This window comes from Bufo gargarizans, chromosome 3 (genome assembly GCF_014858855.1).
Source record: "Bufo gargarizans isolate SCDJY-AF-19 chromosome 3, ASM1485885v1, whole genome shotgun sequence".
NCBI lineage: Eukaryota > Metazoa > Chordata > Amphibia > Anura > Bufonidae > Bufo > Bufo gargarizans.
In genome coordinates, this window is record NC_058082.1 from 565,712,213 (window position 1) to 565,735,947 (window position 23,735).

Sequence of the window (23,735 nt, forward strand, 5' to 3'; positions counted from 1 at the left end):
GTCTTCCCATTCTATCCTCCATGTTCCCATACCTTACTTGTGTGGGTTTATGTTCAGGGTTTGGTGTCTAGTCTTGTTGTTGTTACATGTCTGGTAGTTGGCGCTTTAAGTCCAGCATGTATGCAAGTCGTACCCTGTTGGTTGTGCCTCCGGAAGGGAGCTCCATGGTTTCCCGGAGGGGTGAACCAGAAGCCAAGTCTGGGTACTGTTGCTGGAATGCTGGTTCCTGTGTGTCAGTACATACTGCATCCGCTTGGTGTTTGGATTGCAGTATGTTTTTATGGGTTCCAGTTTACCTTGGTGTGGTGTTTATCTGTCATTCCACTTGGCTTCCTTACCCTGCTGCTAGGCCATTTGAGACTCCTGTTCATCCGTGTCTGGGAAGAACAGGTTGTCTCTCCCTTGCTCCTATGTGAGGGATTATCAGGGTGACTCAGGGCCAAAGGTATCCTGGGTATGAGCCGTCCTACCATCCAGGTTCGCTTATACGGTGATGAGTTAGGGTGAGGATTAGGGACGCTGTAGGAGGTGACCTGCTCCCTGATCCTGACATCCTGGCCTAGCTGCTTCTCTATTATACCTTACATTGTACGGTGGGGGGTTTCCTCCACTCTCCACCGTGACACCTCCTCATACTGCTGCCAACTCCAGACTCTGTCATTGTGCCACTCGGTGGCCTCCTCATACTGCTGCCAACTCCAGACTCTGTCATTGTGCCACTAGGTGGCCTCCTCATACTGCTGCCACCTCCACACTCTGTCATTGTGCCACTTGTGGCCTCCTCATACTGCTGCCAACTACAGACTCTGTCATTGTGCCACTCGGTGGCCTCCAAATACTGCTGATACCTCCACACTCTGTCATTGTGCCACTCGTGGGCCTTCTCCTGATGCTGCTACTGCTGCTGCCACCACCTCCAGACACTGTCATTGTGCCACTCGGTGGCCTTCTCCTGATGCTGCTACTGCCACCTCCAGACTCTGTCATTGTGCCACTCGGTGGCCTCCTCATACTGCTGCCACCTCCAGACTATGTCATTGTGCCACTCGGTGGCCTTCTCCTGATGCTGCTACTGCTGCTGCCGCCACCTCCAGACTCTGTCATTGTGCCACTCGGTGGCCTCCTCATACTGCTGCCAACTCCAAACGCTGTCAATGTGCCACTCGGTGGCCTCCTCATACTGCTGCCACCTCCAGACTCTGTCATTGTGCCACTCGGTGGCCTCCTCATACTGCTGCCACCTCCAGATTATGTCATTGTGCCACTCGGTGGCCTTCTCCTGATGCTGCTACTGCTGCTGCCGCCACCTCCAGACTCTGTCACTGTGCCACTCGGTGGCCTCCTCATACTGCTGCCACCTCCAGACTCTGTCATTGTGCCACTCGGTGGCCTCCTCATACTGCTGCCACCTCCACACTCTGTCATTGTGCAACTCAGTGGCCTCCTCATACTGCTGCCACCTCCACACTCTGTCATTTTTCCACTCGGTGGCCTCCTCATACTGCTGCCACCTCCACACTCTGTCATTGTGCCACTCGGTGGCCTTCTGATGCTGCTACTGCTGCTGCCGCCACCTCCGGACTCTGTCATTGTGCCATTCGGTGGCCTCCTCATACTGCTGCCAACTCCAGACTCTGTAATTGTGCCACTTGGTGGCCTCCTGTCACAGCCTTTGCTGTGTGTGCCGTGACACTTGTTCCATGCTTGCGGTTGCCGGTGGTAACGTGTTGCTGTTATGGCATGTGGTGGTAGTGTCTTGGCTTTGGCTGTGTGCGCTGTGACATGGTTGCCATGCATGCTGTTGCCGGTGGCAACGTGGTTGCTGGTGTGTGCACTTCCCCTTTAAGTTGTAGCCTTCCCCTGTCTGGTGCTGTTAGGGTTAACCCCCTGATTGGGTGTGGTCACTAGGTGCTTCTTATACCTGTGGCCTTTGGCCAGGAGTCAGTTGTACTCCAGCCTTGGTATGTGCTGGAGTTATGCTCCTTGTCTGAATGTTCCATCTTCCTGTGTGAGGGCCACCTAGTGGGACATCGATGTCTCCAGCGTTGTCTTCCCATTCTATCCTCCATGTTCCCATACCTTACTTGTGTGGGTTTATGTTCAGGGTTTGGTGTCTAGTCTTGTTGTTGTTACATGTCTGGTAGTTGGCGCTTTAAGTCCAGCATGTATGCAAGTCGTACCCTGTTGGTTGTGCCTCCGGAAGGGAGCTCCATGGTTTCCCGGAGGGGTGAACCAGAAGCCAAGTCTGGGTGCTGTTGCTGGAATGCTGGTTCCTGTGTGTCAGTACATACTGCATCCGCTTGGTGTTTGGATTGCTGTATGTTTTTATGGGTTCCAGTTTACCTTGGTGTGGTGTTTATCTGTCATTCCACTTGGCTTCCTTACCCTGCTGCTAGGCCATTTGAGACTCCTGTTCATCCGTGTCTGGGAAGAACAGGTTGTCTCTCCCTTGCTCCTATGTGAGGGATTATCAGGGTGACTCAGGGCCAAAGGTATCCTGGGTATGAGCCGTCCTACCATCCAGGTTCGCTTATACGGTGATGAGTTAGGGTGAGGATTAGGGACGCTGTAGGAGGTGACCTGCTCCCTGATCCTGACATCCTGGCCTAGCTGCTTCTCTATTATAGCTTACATTGTACGGTGGGGGGTTTCCTCCACTCTCCACCGTGACACCTCCTCATACTGCTGCCAACTCCAGACTCTGTCATTGTGCCACTAGGTGGCCTCCTCATACTGCTGCCACCTCCACACTCTGTCATTGTGCCACTTGTGGCCTCCTCATACTGCTGCCAACTACAGACTCTGTCATTGTGCCACTCGGTGGCCTCCAAATACTGCTGATACCTCCACACTCTGTCATTGTGCCACTCGTGGGCCTTCTCCTGATGCTGCTACTGCTGCTGCCACCACCTCCAGACACTGTCATTGTGCCACTCGGTGGCCTTCTCCTGATGCTGCTACTGCCACCTCCAGACTCTGTCATTGTGCCACTCGGTGGCCTCCTCATACTGCTGCCACCTCCAGACTATGTCATTGTGCCACTCGGTGGCCTTCTCCTGATGCTGCTACTGCTGCTGCCGCCACCTCCAGACTCTGTCATTGTGCCACTCGGTGGCCTCCTCATACTGCTGCCAACTCCAAACGCTGTCAATGTGCCACTCGGTGGCCTCCTCATACTGCTGCCACCTCCAGACTCTGTCATTGTGCCACTCGGTGGCCTCCTCATACTGCTGCCACCTCCAGACTATGTCATTGTGCCACTCGGTGGCCTCCTCATACTGCTGCCAACTCCAGACTCTGTCATTGTGCCACTAGGTGGCCTCCTCATACTGCTGCCACCTCCACACTCTGTCATTGTGCCACTTGTGGCCTCCTCATACTGCTGCCAACTACAGACTCTGTCATTGTGCCACTCGGTGGCCTCCAAATACTGCTGATACCTCCACACTCTGTCATTGTGCCACTCGTGGGCCTTCTCCTGATGCTGCTACTGCTGCTGCCACCACCTCCAGACACTGTCATTGTGCCACTCGGTGGCCTTCTCCTGATGCTGCTACTGCCACCTCCAGACTCTGTCATTGTGCCACTCGGTGGCCTCCTCATACTGCTGCCACCTCCAGACTCTGTCATTGTGCCACTCGGTGGCCTTCTCCTGATGCTGCTACTGCTGCTGCCGCCACCTCCAGACTCTGTCATTGTGCCACTCGGTGGCCTCCTCATACTGCTGCCAACTCCAAACGCTGTCAATGTGCCACTCGGTGGCCTCCTCATACTGCTGCCACCTCCAGACTCTGTCATTGTGCCACTCGGTGGCCTCCTCATACTGCTGCCACCTCCAGACTCTGTCATTGTGCCACTCGGTGGCCTTCTCCTGATGCTGCTACTGCTGCTGCCGCCACCTCCAGACTCTGTCACTGTGCCACTCGGTGGCCTCCTCATACTGCTGCCAACTCCAAACGCTGTCATTGTGCCACTCGGTGGCCTCCTCATACTGCTGCCACCTCCAGACTCTGTCATTGTGCCACTCGGTGGCCTCCTCATACTGCTGCCACCTCCACACTCTGTCATTGTGCAACTCAGTGGCCTCCTCATACTGCTGCCACCTCCAGACTCTGTCATTGTGCCACTCGGTGGCCTCCTTATACTGCTGCCACCTCCACACTCTGTCATTGTGCAACTCGGTGGCCTCCTCATACTGCTGCCACCTCCACACTCTGTCATTGTGCCACTCGGTAGCCTTCTCCTGATGCTGCTACTACTGCTGCCGCCACCTCCAGACTGTCATTGTGCCACTCAGTGTCCTCCTCATACTGCTGCCACCTCCAGACTCTGTCATTGTGCCACTCAGTAGCCTTCTCCTGATGCTGCTACTGCTGCTGCCGCCACCTCCAGACTCTGTCATTGTACCACTCTGTGGCCTCCTGATGCTGCCGCCACCTCCTCACTGTCATGGTGCCACTCTGTGGCCTCTTCCTGATGCTGCCACCACCTCCAGACTCTGTCATTGGGCCACTCTGTGGTCTCCTCATGCTGCTTCCACCTCACCACTATGTCATAGGTCCACTCTGTGGACTTCTCATGCTGTTCCCACCCTCCCCACTTCATGACTGGGCCACTATTTTGCCTTTCGGCCTGGCTGACATCATTTGTTTGAACTTTCTTCTAATCTGTCAGAAGGAAGGAAAAATGAGACGCACAATGGATCCTGTCTGTGTAGCAGCTGTAAGGCCTGTATGGTCCCATCAGACATGGCTTATGATTATGTAGCCAAAAGCAGGAGTGGGTACAAAGCACAGAAGTCATGCAACTATTCCATTCAGGTGTCATCTCTGTTTTAGATCCACTCCTGTTTTATTTGGCATTAGCAATACTGATGGATAATTGAGCAAATGCTGACCGAGTCAAGGCGTATGCTCCACAGACAGGATCCGTTTTTTGTGGGTTATTGTTCTGACGGATCAGAGAAATGGCAAAATAATCAGTGACGTCAACACAAACTCACTGCTGATACCCTCTCCACTCTGTCAGGGGGCTCTACTTGTATAAGCGTTTAATAGAACAGGTTCTGTAGACATCTATGTGGAATCAGCTGACGACGGTGTAAAAGGAGTTCACTTCCTCTTGGCGCTAACATTGACCTGTAAGGCTGAGTTCATACATGAGTTATTTGGTCAGTTTTGGCCCTTTGACTGCCCAAATAAGTGAAGTGTGCAGTGATTCTAAGAGAGACGCCTGTCATCTGCATGTCATACTGACTCACAGTATTATTTCACTACCACAGCAGACTCCCTATGCGTGTTACTGCCAGCACAGTGTTCTACACCACTATAAAGGCTCTCTGCAGCCAGGAAATAGCTGTTTTTTAATGAGATACGCTGCAAATAAATTAAGATCGAAGTCTATTTTTCCGGAAAATTTGGCGAACCGGCCGAATAAAATGTTTGAGAAATTCGCTCATCTCTAACTATTATGTACTGCTATACACATCTCTATATACTATACTACTACATACTGTATACTATAATATACTGCTATACACATCTCTATATACTATACTACTACATACTATATACTATAATATACTGCTATACACATCTCTATATACTATACTGCTACTGTATACTATAATATACTGCTATACACATCTCTATATTCTATACTACTACATACTGTATACTATAATATACTGCTATACACATCTCTATATACTATACTACTACATACTATAATATACTGCTATACACATCTCTATATTCTATACTACTACATACTGTATACTATAATATACCTCTATACACATCTCTATATTCTGTAGTGCTACATACTGTATACTATAATATACTGCTATACACATCTCTATATACTATACTACTACATACTGTATACTATAAAGTATTGCCTGGTCCTGCAGAAAACTGTGGATTTGCCCAAGCTTTATTATAGTTTCTATGCTCTGCTGAAGCCTGTAATTCAGACCCTGGTGCTCTCCATTTTGCAGCAGCAGACCAGAAGATAGGCTGCACCTTTTGATAATTAACCCTTAGGTGCCTCCTGCACCCGTCACTATAATAGTCTTTTTTTCTAACTTTTCAAGGGAAAGCTAGAAGAGATTTGTAGTGAGCAACAAAAGGAGGCTGAGAAAGCAATCCGCACACAGTTCAAGATGGAACAGATCATATACTGCCAGGACACCATTTACGGAGGATCTCTGAAGGAAGTCCGAGAAAAGACAAAATGTGCTACATTTGGAATAAAATCAGATATACAATTGTCTGTTGAGGAAATGTCCCAACACATACAGGCATATTTACAGGTAAGACTTTTATGATGTGATCAGATAAAGATTTATATTTTAAAAAATGGAAAAATACCCACAAAGACTGATTGTATCATAAAAAATGTAAGAGAATATTTCTACTATACTGCTGCTTCTATGTACAAAATATTATTATACTGCATCTGTGTACAATAATATACAGTGACCAAAATATAAACGCAACACTTTGGGTTTTGCTCCCATTTTGCATGAGCTGAACTCAAAGATCTGAAACATTTTCTACATACACAAAAGACCCATTACTCTCAGATCTAGATCAGGTCTAAATCTGTGTTAGTGAGCGCTTCTCCTTTGCCGAGATAATCCATCCCACCTCACAGGTGTGGCATATCAAGGTGCTGATTAGACAGCATGAATATTGCACAGGTGTGCCTTAGACTGCCCACAATAAAAAGGACACTCTGAAATGTGCAGTTTGATCACACAGCACAATGCAAAAGATGTCGCAACTAGAGTTGAGCGAACACCTGGATGTTCGGGTTCGAGAAGTTCGGCCGAACATCCCGGAAATGTTCGGGTTCGGGATCCGAACCCGATCCGAACTTCGTCCCGAACCCGAACCCCATTGAAGTCAATGGGGACCCGAACTTTTCGGCACTAAAAAGGCTGTAAAACAGCCCAGGAAAGAGCTAGAGGGCTGCAAAAGGCAGCAACATGTAGGTAAATCCCCTGCAAACAAATGTGGATAGGGAAATGAATTAAAATAAAAATTAAATAAATAAAAATTAACCAAAATCAATTGGAGAGAGGTTCCATAGCAGAGAATCTGGCTTCCCGTCACCCACCACTGGAACAGTCCATTCTCAGATATTTAGGCCCCGGCACCCAGGCAGAGGAGAGAGGTCCCGTAACAGAGAATCTGTCTTCATGTCAGCAGAGAATTAGTCTGCATGTCATAGCAGAGAATGAGGCTTCACGTCAGCCACCACTGCAACAGTCCATTGGCATATATTTAGGCCCAGCACACACACAGGCAGAGGAGAGAGGTCCCGTAACAGAGAATCTGGCTTCATGTCAGCAGAGAGAGAATCAGTCTGCATGTCATAGCAGAGAATGAGGCTTCACGTCAGCCACCACTGCAACAGTCCATTGTCATAAATTTAGGCCCAGCACTAGTGTTGAGCGGCATGTCCCATATTCGAATTCGCGAAATTTTGTGAATATTCAAAAGAATATTCGTAAAATATTCGCGATTATTCAAATTCGTTATTATTTCGCATATGCGATAATTCGAATTATCGCATAATACATATGCTATGCAAAATTCACATGTGCGCTAATGAAATCGCCTTACGAAGATTCGCAACTCAATTCAATCACTAATGTATGAATGCAATGCCCTTTGCCTCTGTTCTGGGACAAGTGTAGATATTCGCATGTGCGCTAATAAAATCGCCTTACGAAGATTCGCACCTCAATCACTTTCTAGGGAATGTGAGACTTTTGGGAATCAATCGAGATACAGTGGGGGGTGATGACAGTAGTTGACAGAGTACAGATCAATGTAATCTGTAAGGTGGAAAGTAAAATAAAAAATACGAATATTCGTAAATCGAATTTTACGAAGTTCTACGTATTCGCGAATATGGTGCTATACTATATGAATGCACAGGCCTTTGCCTCTCTGTTCTGGGGACAAGTGTAGATATTTGCATTTGCGTTAATAAAATCGCCTTACGAAGATTCGCAGCTCAATTCAATCACTAATGTATGAATGCAAAGCCCTTTGCCTCTGTTCTGGGACAAGTGTAGATATTCGCATGTGCGCTAATAAAATCGCCTTACGAAGATTCGCAACTCAATTCACTAATGTATGAATGCAAAGCCCTTTGCCTCTGTTCTGGGACGTGCCGATATTCGCATGTGCGCTAATAAAATCGCCTTACGAAGATTCGCAACTCAATTCACTAATGTATGAATGCAAAGCCCTTTGCCTCTGTTCTGGGACGTGCCGATATTCGCATGTGCGCTAATAACATCGCCTTACGAAGATTCGCGCCTCAATCACTTTCTAGGCAATGTGAGTAAGATCTGAGCTGTTGGACCTTTGGGAAACAATCAATTATATGTGTACTGTAATTTTGTGGGGGGGGGAAAAAACAAAAAACAAATATTCGTTTTTACGAATATATAGCACTATATTCAAAATATTCGCGAAATCGCGAAGTTGCGATATTCGCGAAAAAAATTTGCTTTTCGAATATTCGCGCTCAACACTACCCAGCACCCAGGCAGAGGAGAGAGGTCCCGTAACAGACAATCTGGCTTCATGTCAGCAGAGAATCAGTCTGCATGTCATAGCAGAGAATGAGGCTTCACGTCAGCCACCACTGCAACAGTCCATTGGCATATATTTAGGCCCAGCACCCAGGCAGAGGAGAGAGGTCCCGTAACAGACAATCTGGCTTCATGTCAGCAGAGAATCAGTCTTCATATCATAGCAGAGAATCAGGCTTCACGTCACCCACCACTGTAAGAGTCCATTTTCATAAATTTAGGCCCAGCACACAGGCAGAGGAGAGAGGTCCCGTAACAGAGGATCTGGCTTCATGTCAGCAGAGAATCAGTCTGCATGTTATAGCAGAGAATCAGGCTTCACGTCACCCAACATTGGAACAGTCCATTGGCATATATTTAGGCCCCGGCACCCAGACAGAGGAGAGGTTCATTCAACTTTGGGTAGCCTCGCAATATAATGGTAAAATGAAAATAAAAATAGGATTGAATGAGGAAGTGCCCTGGAGTCCAATAATATATGGTTATGGGGAGGTAGTTAATGTCTAATCTGGACAAGGGACGGACAGATCCTGTGGGATCCATGCCTGGTTCATTTTTATGAACGTCAGCTTGTCCACATTGGCTGTAGACAGGCGGCTGCGTTTGAGGCCTAGTATTTAGGCGCTGGGTGACCGGTATGGATTTAGTGACAGAATTAGACTTGGAAATGCACAGTAGCGGTGTGTGTGAAGTTATTCTGAATGACCCTATGTGCACCTTCAATATTATATACCCTTTTAGGGATAGATTTCAAATAGCTCTGATATAGCAGAAACCACTAAATTATGAAATTGCTAAATTGGGAATTGTATTTCAACCCAGAACAAGAAATGTGCTTGAACGGACACTAAATAACTCGCCCAGCTACAGCACTAACGACAGATTTAGCTGGATATGAATTTGAGGCCTAGTATTTAGGCGCTGGGTGACAGGTATGGGTTTAGTGACAGAATTAGACTTGGAAATGCACAGTAGCGGGTGTGTGAAGTTATTCTGAATGACCCTATGTGCACCTTGAATATTATATACCCTTTTAGGGATAGATTTCAAATAGCTCTGATACAGCAGAAACCACTAAATTTTTAAATTGCTAAATTGGGAATTGTATTTCAACCCAGAACAAAAAATGTGCTTTGACGGACACTAAATAACTTTCCCAGCCACAACAGGACAGCGTTAACGAGAGATTTAGCAGGATATAAATTTGAGGCCTAGTATTTAGGCGCTGGGTGACAGGTATGGGTTTAGTGACAGAATTAGACTTGGAAATACACAGTAGCGGGTGTGTGTGAAGTTATTCTGAATGACCCTATGTGCACCTTGAATATTATATACCCTTTTAGGGATAGATTTCAAATAGCTCTGATATAGCAGAAACCACTAAATTATGAAATTGCTAAATTGGGAATTGTACTTCAACCCAGAACAAAAAATGTGCTTTGACGGACACTAAATATCTTGCCCAGCAACAACAGTACAGCGGTGGGTAACGAGAGATTTAGAGGGAATTAAATTTGAGGCCTAGTATTTAGGCGCTGGGTCACCGGTATGGATTTAGTGACAGAATTAGACTTGGAAATACACAGTAGCGGGTGTGTGTGAAGTTATTCTGAATGACCCTATGTGCACCTTCAATATTATATACCCTTTTTGGGATAGATTTCAAATAGCTCTGATATAGCAGGAACCACTAAATTATGAAATTGCTAAATTGGGAATTGTACTTCAACCCAGAACAAAAAATGTGCTTTGACGGGCACTAAATAACTTTCCCAGCTACAACAGGACAACGGTAACGAGAGATTTAGAGGGATTTAAATTTGAGGCCTAGTATTTAGGCGCTGGGTGACAGGTATGGGTTTAGTGACAGAATTAGACTTGGAAATACACAGTAGCGGGTGTGTGTGAAGTTATTCTGAATGACCCTATGTGCACCTTCAATATTATATACCCTTTTTGGGATAGATTTCAAATAGCTCTGATATAGCAGGAACCACTAAATTATGAAATTGCTAAATTGGGAATTGTACTTCAACCCAGAACAAAAAATGTGCTTTGACGGGCACTAAATAACTTTCCCAGCTACAACAGGACAACGGTAACGAGAGATTTAGAGGGATTTAAATTTGAGGCCTAGTATTTAGGCGCTGGGTGACAGGTATGGGTTTAGTGACAGAATTAGACTTGGAAATACACAGTAGCGGGTGTGTGTGAAGTTATTCTGAATGACCCTATGTGCACCTTCAATATTATATACCCTTTTTGGGATAGATTTCAAATAGCTCTGATATAGCAGGAACCACTAAATTATGAAATTGCTAAATTGGGAATTGTATTTCAACCCAGAACAAGAAATGTGCTTGAACGGACACTAAATAACTCGCCCAGCTACAGCACTAGGGACAGATTTAGCTGGATATAAATTTGAGGCCTAGTATTTAGGCGCTGGGTGACCGGTATGGATTTAGTGACAGAATTAGACTGGGATATGGCCAAAAAATGAACAGACTATTGCTGGTTAAATGCACTTGGTGTGACAGCTTCACCCTGATGTAGGCTTTAGCCAAAAAACAACCACACCATTGAGGGTTAAATGCACTTGGTGACAGGCGCAGCTTGCCCCTGATTTTGTATATGGCCAAAAAATGAACAGACTATTGCTGGTTAAATGCACTTGGTGTGACAGCTTCACCCTGATGTAGGCTTTAGCCAAAAAACAACCACACCATTGAGGGTTAAATGCACTTGGTGACAGGCGCAGCTTGCCCCTGATTTTGTATATGGCCAAACAATGAACAGACTATTGCTGGTTAAATGCACTTGGTGTGACAGCTTCACCCTGATGTAGGCTTTAGCCAAAAAACAACCACACCATTGAGGGTTAAATGCACTTGGTGACAGGCGCAGCTTGCCCCTGATTTTGTATATGGCCAAAAAATGAACAGACTATTGCTGGTTAAATGCACTTGGTGTGACAGCTTCACCCTGATGTAGGCTTTAGCCAAAAAACAACCACACCATTGAGGGTTAAATGCACTTGGTCGCAGCTTGTGCTGGCGCACCACAAGACACAAAATGGCCGCCGATCACCCCAGAAAAATGAGACTGACAAACGGTCTGTGCAGCCTAAAAACAGTGAGCAATTGAGTATCAGCAGCTCAATGGTCCACAGCTGCAGATCGATCAGTTAATCAAGTCCTTTGGAGGAGTTAATCTGCCTAATCTCGCCCTACTGTCGCAGCCGCAACCTCTCCCTACGCTAATCAGAGCAGAGTGACGGGCGGCGCTATGTGACTCCAGCTTAAATAGAGGCTGGGTCACATGGTGCTCTGGCCAATCACAGCCATGCCAATAGTAGGCATGGCTGTGATGGCCTCTTGGGGCAAGTAGTATGACGCTTGTTGATTGGCTGCTTTGCAGCCTTTCAAAAAGCGCCAAGAAAGCGTCACAAAAGCGCGAAGAAAGCGACGAACACCGAACCCGAACCCGGACTTTTACGAAAATGTCCGGGTTCGGGTCCGTGTCACGGACACCCCAAAATTCGGTACGAACCCGAACTATACAGTTCGAGTTCGCTCATCCCTAGTCGCAACGTTTGAGGGAGTGTGTAATTGGCATGCTGACTGCAGGAATGTCTACCAGAGCTGTTGCCCATGCAATGAATGTTCATTTCTCTACCATAAGCCGTCTCCAAAGGCGTTTCAGAGAATTTGGCAGTACATCCAACCGGCCTCACAACCGCAGACCACGTGTAACCACACCAGCCCAGGACCTCCACATCCAGCATGTTCACCTCCATGATCGTCTGAGACCAGCCACCCGGACAGCTGCAGCAACTATCGGTTTGCATAACCAAAGAATTTCTCCACAAACTGTCAGAAACCGTCTCAGGTAAGCTCATCTGCATGTTGTTGCTGCAGCTGTCCGGGTGGCTGGTCTCAGACGACCATGGAGGTCACATGCTGGATGTGGAGGTCCTGGGCTGGTGTGGTTACAAGTGGTCTGCAGTTGTGAGGCCGGTTGGATGTACTGCCAAATCCTCTGAAACTCCTTTGGAGACGGCTTATGGAAGAGAAATGAACATTCATTGCATGGGCAACAGCTCTGGTAGACATTCCTGCAGTCAGCATGCCAATTGCACGCTCCCTCAAACGTTGCGACATCTTTTGCATTATGCTGTGTGATCAAACTGCACATTTTGGGACACCAAAATTTTGCTATAGGAGGATCATGCGTTCAGCGTTCGTGCTCCCAGCCTGATGTGATCCCGCTCTGAGTGAAGCCCGGATGCCGCCGTGACGTTCGCCTTGATGCTGCCTGGGACACCGCTGTGAAACCGCTCCATTCCAGCTCCTGCAACGGAATAGGCCATGAAGCCAGCTGATGGTGCTTGACGCCGTGCTGGTTACCGCCTGCTGCTGTTCGGCATATTTTCCTGCTGGCTGTCTACTAACAGCCCTACGCTGAGGTCCTACTGCCGGAAGGTCGTCATCCCACTGGTGTGGGTGGTAAGCCCCTTAGGGGCCCTTTGGGAAAACTCATAGGACTGAGGTGTGAAGGTGTGGGGCCAGTTGGAGGTGTGGGAGCGCTCCCCTTTTCCCCTTGAAACTCTGGGCAGGGCAGTGTGACCTGGATGCCCTGTCACATCCTCATTGGAACTGTGGTACCTTAACCGGACACAATAGCAAGTGAGCGGGAGTGCGGGCTGGGGGGTAGAGGGGGCCATAACAAAAGGTTTTAAAGAATATAGGTGGAATCTGTGTGGTTTCCCCCCCCCCCCTCTAAATTCAAGCCAGCACTTAGACTCTAGACCACGGCAGAGGTGGAGAATCGGGCTATAAAGACCAACTCGAGGGCGGGTTACGGGTCCAGAGGCTTGCGGTCGGGAAGAATACACCTGATGGTTTGGAGCAGGGTGCGTTTATAGTGCTAACAGCACTTCCCTAGATAAGACTCTGACTGCAGGCACCTAAAATGCTGAAGTGGCCTGAACCCCAACCTGACTAGCCAGTGTGTCATAAAGGAGATATTGCTAATCTGTCTCAAGGCCTAATCGTTTATGGTCAGGGTGGAAAGGAACCTGAAACCAGTACAGCACGCTAGCACTACTAGTGTAACTCAACTACATGAGAAAGTACGGGGACTGGTAACTGTGAGCTAACAGGAACTAATCCAAATAATATAAATAACCAAGAGACTGCCTCTAATCCCTGTGAATCAACAATTTGGAACTGTTGTTGCTACTAACTGCTGAGCTCCCAATCACTTAACTGTACTACATTACTAACAAGCAAAGGTGGACTGTTAATGGATAACTGCCTGTGGATATCCAAAATAGATTTACTCCAAAAATACTTTGCGGATATTTACAGTAGTAAGATAAATAAAAATTCAGAGCAAATTTCGAGGTTAACAATAGATCAATGTAACTCCCTGGAAGCTCCATTAACCCCGACAGAAGTGAAGGATATGTTAAATGGGATAACAAAGAACAAGGCCCCAGGAATAGATGGCATCCCGTTTGAGGTGTATGCTCAATATAAAGAAATATTAATTTCCGAAACTGCTTAGAATCTGGGATTCAGCGAAGCAGGTGGGAAAATTGCCAGACTCTACGCGAGAAGCCTTGATCACACTTATCTTAAATCGTCCTATTTCACTGATCACCACAGACAATTAAATATTAGCCAAGATTTTGGCAAATAGACTTAGGAGTGTGATCTCGGTGCTTGTTCACGAGGACCAATCGGGATTCATGTTGGGGAAAACTACCACAGAGAATATTATGAGATACTTTGTGAATACCCAGTTTGAACCCACAAATTGCGGAGAACGGTTGATTGTAACTATAGACGCCTCAAAGGCTTTTGACACGATAGAATGGCCCTTTCTGTTTAACACAATGAAGAAAATGGGATTTGGTGATCGCTTTGTTACATGGGTAAAACTATTGTATACGGAAATCTCTGCAAGGGTGATAGTAAATGGAGAACACTCAGGTCGCATACCAATTGGCAGAGGGGTTAGACAGGGATGTCCCCTCTCCCCTCTGCTATTTGCTATAGCTATTGAACCGCTTGCAGACATGATCAGACAGGAACCGGGAATTATGGGGTTCAGATACCGTACCCATGAGGGAAAAATTGCTTTATACGCGGATAATATCATGTTATTTGTGGGTTCACATCCATCACTAAATAGGATATTTCAAGTATTCGAGCAATTTGGCAAACATGCGGGACTCAGTATAAACTGGTCTAAATCGGCGTGTATCCCGATTGACCCTCTGAACAATTTTTAGACCGGGACAGTTGGAAATGAACCCGTTAAATATTTGGGAATTCAGATTATCTCCGGATCCCAATGATTATGTTAGATTAAATGTGATCCTGAAAATCCAGGAAATTAAGAAGAAAATAGGGGTATGGAAAAGATTGTACATGTCGATGGCAAGACGCATTTCATTGGTTAAGATGTGCGTATTACCCGCCTTGAACTATACCCTGTGGAATACACCAATGACAATCCCCAAAAGATACTTTAAAATAATAGCCAGCCTACTCACTGACTTAATATGGCGAGGAAAAAAAACGAGGATAAAGGCACAGATACTGAGTATCCAGGAGAGGGAGGGTGGACTATCGGTACCAGATTTGGAACTTTATTTTAGTGCAGGGATTAGAAAAAAAAACTGCACATTTCAGAGTGTCCTTTTATTGTGGGCAGTCTAATGCACACCTGTGCAATATTCATGCTGTCTAATCAGCCCCTTGATATGCCACACCTGTGAGGTGGGATGGATTATCTCGGCAAAGGAGAAGCGCTCACTAACACAGATTTAGACAGATTTATTAACAATATTTGAGATTAATGGGCCTTTTGTGTATGTAGATGTGTCAGATCTTTGAGTTCAGCTCATGCAAAATGGGAGCAAAACCAAGTGTTGCGTTTATATTTTTGTTCAGTGTATATACAGAATATAACTACTATAATACTGTTGCGATGTACAAGAATATAACTACTATAATACTGTTCCTATGTACAAGAATATAACTACTATAATGCTGCCCCTATGTACAAGAATATAACTACTATAATACTGCTCCTATGTACAAGAATATAACTACTATAATACTGCTCCTATGTACAAGAATATAACTACTATAATACTGCTCCTATGTACAAGAATATAACTACTATAATACTGCTCCTATGTACAAGAATATGACTACTATAATACTGCTCCTATATACAAGAATATAACTACTATAATACTACCTCCTATGTACAAGAATATAACTACTATAATACTGCTCCTATGTACAAGAATGTAACTACTATAATACTGCCTCCTATGTGTAAGAATATAACTACTATAATACTGCTCCTATGTACAAGAATATAACTACTATAATACTGCTCGTATGTACAAGAATATAACTACTATAATACTGCTCGTATGTACAAGAATATAACTACTATAATACTGCTCCTATGTACAAGAATATAACTACTATAATACTGCTTCTATGTACAAGAATATAACTACTATAATACTTCTCCTATGTACAAGAATATAACTACTATAATACTGCTCCTATGTACTAGAATATAACTACTATAATACTGCCTCCTATGTACAAGAATATGACTACTATATACTGCCTTCTATGTACAAGAATATAACTACTATAATACTGCTCCTATGTACAAGAATATAACTACTACTATAATACTGCTCCTATGTACAAGAATATAACTACTATAATACTGCATCCTATGTACAAGAATATAACTACCAGAATACTGCCTCCTATGTACAAGAATATAACTACTATAATACTGCCTCCTATGTACAAGAATATAACTACTATAATACTGCTCCTATGTACAAGAATATAACTACTATAATACTGCATCCTATGTACAAGAATATAACTACCAGAATACTGCCTCCTATGTACAAGAATATAACTACTATAATACTGCCTCCTATGTACAAGAATATAACTACTATAATACTGCCTCCTATATACAAGAATATAACTACTATAATACTGCCTCCTATGTACAAGAATATAACTACTATAATACTGCTCCTATGTACAAGAATATAACTACTATAATACTGCTCCTATGTACAAGAATATAACTACTATAATACTGCTCCTATGTACAAGAATATAACTACTATAATACTGCCTCCTATGTACAACAATATAAAGATTCTTCAATTGTGTTGATGACATCACGTCTTCTCCTATGTACTTCTGTTTAGTAGTCACGTATGTTATGAGTAGATCTGTCCATTAACATTCAACTTTCTGTGTTTTCTTTTGCCCCTAGAACACGACCACTCATTTGTTGAAGCAGATCCCCCTGATCGTCCTGCACTACATGCTCCACGAGTTTGCTGACAAGCTGCAGGCCCAAATGCTGCTCCTACTCCAGGAGAAAGACAGCCTCAATGTGTTACTACTGGAAAAGGACGACCTGTCCAGAGAGCGGCAGAGTTTAAGAGACCAGATCAAACGCCTCCGTGCAGCCCAACGGAGATTAGCCAAATTTCCATGCTAGTCATTCCGCCCCTTTGCCCATCATTATTGGAGCAGAACTTTGAGTGAGGGGCTCCAGGTCAGCAGAACGATAAGTGAGGGGCTCCAGGTCAGCAGAACGATAAGTGAGGGGCTCCAGGTCAGCAGAACTTTGAGTGAGGGGCTCCAGGTCAGCAGAACGATGAGTGAGGGGCTCCAGGTCAGCAGAACGATGAGTGAGGGGGTCCAGGTCAGCAGAACTTTGAGTGAGGGGCTCCAGGTCAGCAGAACGATGAGTGAGGGGCTCCAGGTCAGCAGAACGATGAGTGAGGGGCTCCAGGTCAGCAGAACGATGAGTGAGGGGCTCCAGGTCAGCAGAACGATGAGTGAGGGGCTCCAGGTCAGCAGAACGATAAGTGAGGGGCTCCAGGTCAGCAGAACGATGAGTGAGGGGCTCCAGGTCAGCAGAACTATGAATGAGGGCTCCAGGATTCCCCACTTGTTATGACAAATTGCCATTGGTATATTTATCACATAAAAGAAGACCCCCGAACCGACTAGTCTGCCATTATACTAATTCCTTTTAGTTTGCTCTTAGTATAGATATAGGTTTATCCCAGGCATGCAGTATACAGTATATATTTTTGTGTCTGTATTGTGAAATGTAAAAATCCCCCCCCGCCCATGCATGAGTCTTGTCTAATTCTTACACCTCCTGAGTTGTGGTTGTGAGTACATGAAATAGTAAAGTGAGAAGCCATCTGATATAAGGAGTAGCTTGTCCATGACATCCCCATAAAGGGGTAATCTGGATGCAACAAGTTGTCTGTATTCCAATATTAGATCACTGGTAGTTCGACTGCTAGGACCTCCACCAGAAGAATGGGTACCCTTTAACCTGAGATGATCCCTGATAGGAAAGGAGAAGCAGGTTGAGAATGTTCACTGCTGCTTCACTAATTTGTATTGGTCTGCTGGAGATAGCTCAGTACAAGCTCTCAGCTATTTTAGGCAGTCCCATAGAGATGAATGGAGCAGCAGTAAGCATGCTCATCCTGCCACACAATTCATTTCAGGGGCCACACAGGGTACAGAGTCCCCATTCTCGTGATCGATGAGAGTCCCAGCAGTCACCCCCCCCACTGATCTAATAGTTGCCCTCTATCCTTTGGGTAGGGGATAACTGGTAAGGAACCTAGATACTCCCTTAAACCAGCCCAGCAGAAGGTGTCAGGGAAATTTGCTGCTAGTCAAACGTTTCCTCTGCAGCGGCCACTGCAGGAGAAATGTGATATGACATGTTGTCCATTCAAATGATTCATATAATATATGGCTGGGTTGGGTAAGGAACAGGAGCTGTTATGGCTTTAAACAGCCCATATGCTCTAATAGGACAATTGAATGGGTGTCATCTTCATGAGACAACCCCAGTCTGCTATACCAGCCATTTTCAAACTGCAAGACACATTGCCCCCACTAATAGAGATACCCCATTAGACTACAGCTAGGCCAATGAAACCATTTTTCTTAAGGATTTTGGCGTTGTCCTTGACTGGACATCATGATGTCCATCATCAAGTAATTCTAGCAGCCGTGGACTAATTCCCCTCTAGACCATTTATGAAGACATGACTATATGGGGGGGGGGGGGCTTAGGGCCTCCCCCCCCCCACCTTCCCAAATGGCCATCCAGCCATGAAGAGTTGGGTCACATACTCTATTTTTGCAGCTGTTCTGAAGTCTAAAAGAGTCGATGGCTCAACTGTTTCCATAACTGGCGTACACTTCAGTGAAGGGGGTCACTCATGCACATGACCACCTCCTCTGTATGTGGCTTCAATAGGCAGTCAGGTTTGTTCTGGTTCTCAAAGGAGGTCGCCACCAACCTTGATCCAAAGCATGATTGCTATGGACTGAGAGTAATGTGGAGAGAGATAAGTGGGTTGCAGAGAGTAATAGGTAGGGGATCATACATGTCATGATATATAGATTTACGAACGGAGAGTAGGGGACAGATATGGTTTTGTGACTTACTTAGAGGAATGGGTAGGGTAAGTCTCATTTAGGGGCAGGGGAAAAGTGTTAGAGAGTTTCATGTGACATGCTTTGGAGAAATATTCGGATGAGCAAATCGATTCATAACAAAATGGGTTAATTATGAATTTCACAAAAATTTGTCCACCAAAATTTGTCAGACAAATCCAGGGCGCACAGTGACATTTTAATGCACATGTTGGCGGGAAAAACCACAAGGGAGGAAAAGGAAGGATGGTCACATGACCCTGGGAGGAAGTGGGGGGGGAGACTTGCACTGATTGGCTCTCAGGCCGAGAGACAGCCTGGATCAGCCAATCAGTGCGGCAGCAGGCATGGAAATGCCTGTGCAGAACCAGCAGAATGTCATTCTGTGTTGACCTGTTAATGAGGGTGGATAAGTGTATGCGGTGTCTGACAGAAACCGATTTTACACAGTATAGAGTCAAAAGCAGGCATCTCTTCTAGTGTAACACACAGTAAAGGGAAAGAATAGAAAGAAATAATTGAGGGTCTTTGATCAGAGAAAGCAGCTTGAGGAGGCAAGGGGCTAAGGAACAGTCTTTAATAATAAAGCTGGTTGTAGAACTTCATTGCAACCTACAAAAAACCTACATGATAAAAAAATTCTTTTTTCTCATGTAAACAGAGAGATAGCAATTTTTTCCCCCAAACCACAGGTTTCTACATATTATTATTGCAGCACAGTACCCCAATAGCATTATGCTGCTGAGCAATTGCAAATTTTTCCCAGAGCATTATATCTGTCCAGTGCAAATTACACAGTATAAGATTGTTGCTTTGGTAGGGGAGAAGAATCGCATTACAACTTTGCAGCCTTTACAGTAGAGAATGTTCTTTTCTGAAACTGTGTTTATAAACGCAAACAACACAGTAGTCAAATCTACACTGGCCTTTCCTGCATCGTTATACTGGTGTTGTAGTGGTAGTGATGGTGGTGGGGGAGAATAACTACATGACAAGTTTACAATGTGCTCTACAGTAGAGAAATGTCTTTTTCTGAAACTGTGTTTTTAAACGCAAATAAATAAGATAGTAGGTATAAATATTACTGGACCCAATACTGCATTATTCCCAAAGTAAATTGTCAATAGCAGTATTTACTGTGGTGTAGAAGGGGAGGACATTGAATTGCATCTTTGTCTTTAAGTTACAGAAAACATGCTTGCAATTTTACTATAACCATTCTATAATTTGTTTGACTGTGTACCAAACCCAGGACTTTCCAGTTGGGAAAATCGTGAGTTTACATTAGGCCTCATAATAAAATGTCTGGAATATGGAAGGGTTCAAAATCAAAACTAAAGACCCAAATCTTGTCCTTCGAGAGCCAGAATGTGCGTAGTAGTAGCACCAGTTATCTGGCCAGTAGTAGTAGTAGTAGGCCACAGTTTTCCCTTGCATCAGAAAGACACAAGAATATAGATGAGGAGAAAGAGGATGAGGCTATGGATTGGATGGCTCACTCCTCTCACTCACAGCAGGATGATGTAGAGGTAACTTCTGAGTCTGACACCATCCTGTGGTGCCAGGGGGTCACAGCATTCCTTCTGCTCCTCCTCTTTGCAGATCCAGAGAAAGCTTTCAGTAGCGTCCTTTCTGTCTTCACTGCCCCCCTCCTTCTTTTGTCCGAAGAAGAGGCAACAAAACCCCACCACACCCTATAGCATATAGTTAAGAGTCTTCCTGTTGATGCCTTGTGTGAGAGTAGTCAGTGTTTGGATTGCCTTGATGAGGTGGTTCAGGGGTAGGTGGGGGACCTTATGGATATCTGCGTTGGTGTTGGTAATAGTGGCAACCGTGGCCATAGTATTTGCGGTGAGGGCAGTAGTAATGACAGTGCCACTCTGGCAAGTACATAGCAGGGAGTTGGGAGGGAGCCCAAGAAGCCTACCGTGATATATTACAGACTGATAAAAGTGGCACGGAGGGTGAGGACTCTGATGATGACTGTGTGTTGGACAGGCCCAGGGAGCTGGATCGGGGTGCTGAGGAGGAGGTAACATCTGAGGATGAGGGTGGTGGCAGCTGCAGCAATAAAGAGCAGACGAGACGTACGGCCAGAACTTCCCAAAGAACTTCCAGGGCCATATCTTCTTTGGATACTGGTAATATCGCTGATATTGTGGGTGCAGCAGGCCCTTATGCCAGAGCCAAGCCAAGTTCAGCTGCCAGTCAAATGAAAGAAATGCGGCAAAAGAAAAGCGTCTCCTTCGATAATCCACAAGTAGAAATCTCACCACCTTACCAGTCTTTAAAATCCTTCACTTTATTGAATATTCTTGCAAAAAAACAATTCACAGTAATACAGTCCACTTAGCGGTGCATTAGCAGATTAGCATGATCATACGGTTGACACATTTCGGAACGCAAATCGTTCCTTACTCATAACCTGACTCGGTGAACGGTTGTCTGTGTAGTTTTTTTTTTTCAATATTTACACCCTCCCCTCCGTTCACACGGTCAGGTCATGAGTAAGAATTGATTTGAGTTCCGAAAAGCGTCAACCTTATCATCATGCTAATCTGCTAATGTACCGCAAAGTTGACTATATTGCTGTGAATTGTTTTTATTAGAGATGACCGAAGTTTTGAAAAATTTGATTCGTCAGCTTCGCCAAAGTTCCACAAGGAATTTAGTTACATATTTTAATCTCCAAACACAATGAAGTAAAAAACTACACAACTTGTTGTGGGTTAAGTGGGGTTGGCCACAGCTTTATTTAAAAAAAAAATTATGTTATTACATTTTCATGCCCATTTAATGAAGCTTGAGAAATCTTATCTACACCAGATGCCAAAACCGCTGAGCCAGCGGGCATGTAGACCTTTCTCTTAGTCTCCTCAGAGCATGAAAACCAACCACCAGAGCTTTGACATCTGGAAATAAAAAATAGCAGGAAAACACACACACACACAAAAAAACGTATCCACCAAAAAACCAGACACGGAGCTGTAGGGCGGGTGGGTGTTGGAGGTCTTCCCATCTGCTGACAGAAGGTGCATCCAATTTGCAACAAGTCTCCCTTCCCTTTTATAGGAACTTAGTTCCTCCCTTCAATCCATCTTAAGGGGACCTGACCCTGAGTTCCCATGACTCAGCAACATAACTTTTTAAACCCCCAGCAGTCTTTTGCCCTTTCTCTAGTTGCTTTGTGGCATTCTAGGTATACCCAGACCACTCTGCCTTAGGGTACAGCCAAACGGAGAGGCCATGCTGCAGTCAAGTTGCGGCCATGCTGCAGTGAAGAACTGCACGGCCAATCTGCCTTTTATTCAATAATGAAGACCGCACTGTATAGTCCTTCATTGTTAATGGCCACGTGGCACTTTTAATGCCAGCAATGCTGTTGCTGGTATGGGGTTTGGCCGGTTAGGTGGGGGAACAATATGCTGGCATACCCACTTCTCCAACCCCAGTGCTCTTCTGCCCTACAGGTAAGAGCCCTTCTTCTGCCATCTGCTTTTCCTCCTTTTCACATCATCTAATATCAATGAGGATATGTCATCAGGAACATCCAGTTCCCCCTTTTTCTGCAGCTTACTGACTTTTCTAGGAAGTAAAGCCAGCAAAAGATGAAGATGGTCATCATTAATACCGGATGGTATTAGTTGGCACACTGGCACTGGAATAATAAAGGCTTCAATCTTATTGGTATTGAATTACATATCTTAGTTTACAGCTGATGTAGGAATAAGTAAATGTAGGAATAAATAAATTAAACCGATGCAGAATAAGTCTCCCTGCACTCTCCCAGCACTCTCCCAGCACTTTCCCTGCACTGTCTTTACACTCTCCCTGCAGTCTCCCTTTCCAATATTCCTCTATAAATCATTTTCAGCAAGACTGTCCCTATTGCATGAGCGCTTGCCACATCTCTCCCTATGCTCAGCTCACAGGACAATGGCGGAGACTGCGAGGGATGAGGGTTTTATAGGGCTGTGACATCACAGGGGATGGCTATTTGCTAATTGGCTGGCCTAACGGCATTATGGGTGATCTTGCGTTCCCGGGCTTGTCTCCGCTTTGTAACACGTGAAGCTGCCATTTTAGGAAAACCTGATTTGTTAACACGAAGCGCGAGGAAATTGAAATTTTACTAAACTTCATATCGAATTCTGCTTCGAATGCTTTGCTTCACTCAACACTAGTTTTCATGCAAGAATATTCAATAGAGTGAAGGATTTTAAAGACTGTTAAGGTGCTGATATTTTTACTTGTGAAACTTGTCTGCCGCTAGCTCTGCTCAAGTATCTCTCATCTGCCAACTTTTCTCCATGCTGCCGGAAGACAACAGTATTGCCTTGTGCAAGATCTGCAAGAGTAAAATAAGCCATGGGCAGTCAAACACCTACATAGGCACCACAGCCGTACTGAACCACATGAAGCAGCATCACTGATCCAGAGGGAAAACAGAGGTGTCCACCAGCTAACAAGAGTTTCCTTCTCCCAGTTTCCTTTGCAGCACCCAGGCCTCATCCACAAGCAGGACGGTATCTTTCTCATCGTTCTCATCTCATCATCACTTACTG

General features: G+C 45.2%; 1 protein-coding gene across 1 annotated transcript in view; it reads left to right on the top strand.

Annotated features, from left to right (window-relative positions):
• The window catches only part of LOC122930713 (interferon-induced GTP-binding protein Mx2-like), a 56,176-nt gene extending 38,341 nt beyond the window's left edge, over positions 1-17,835 (top strand). Inside the window, 2 exon segments of the mRNA XM_044284275.1 lie at positions 6,095-6,313; positions 16,961-17,835. Coding sequence (XP_044140210.1) covers positions 6,095-6,313; positions 16,961-17,191 — 450 coding nt within the window. The 3' untranslated portion in view covers positions 17,192-17,835.
• Positions 17,836-23,735: the final 5,900 nt, after the last annotated feature.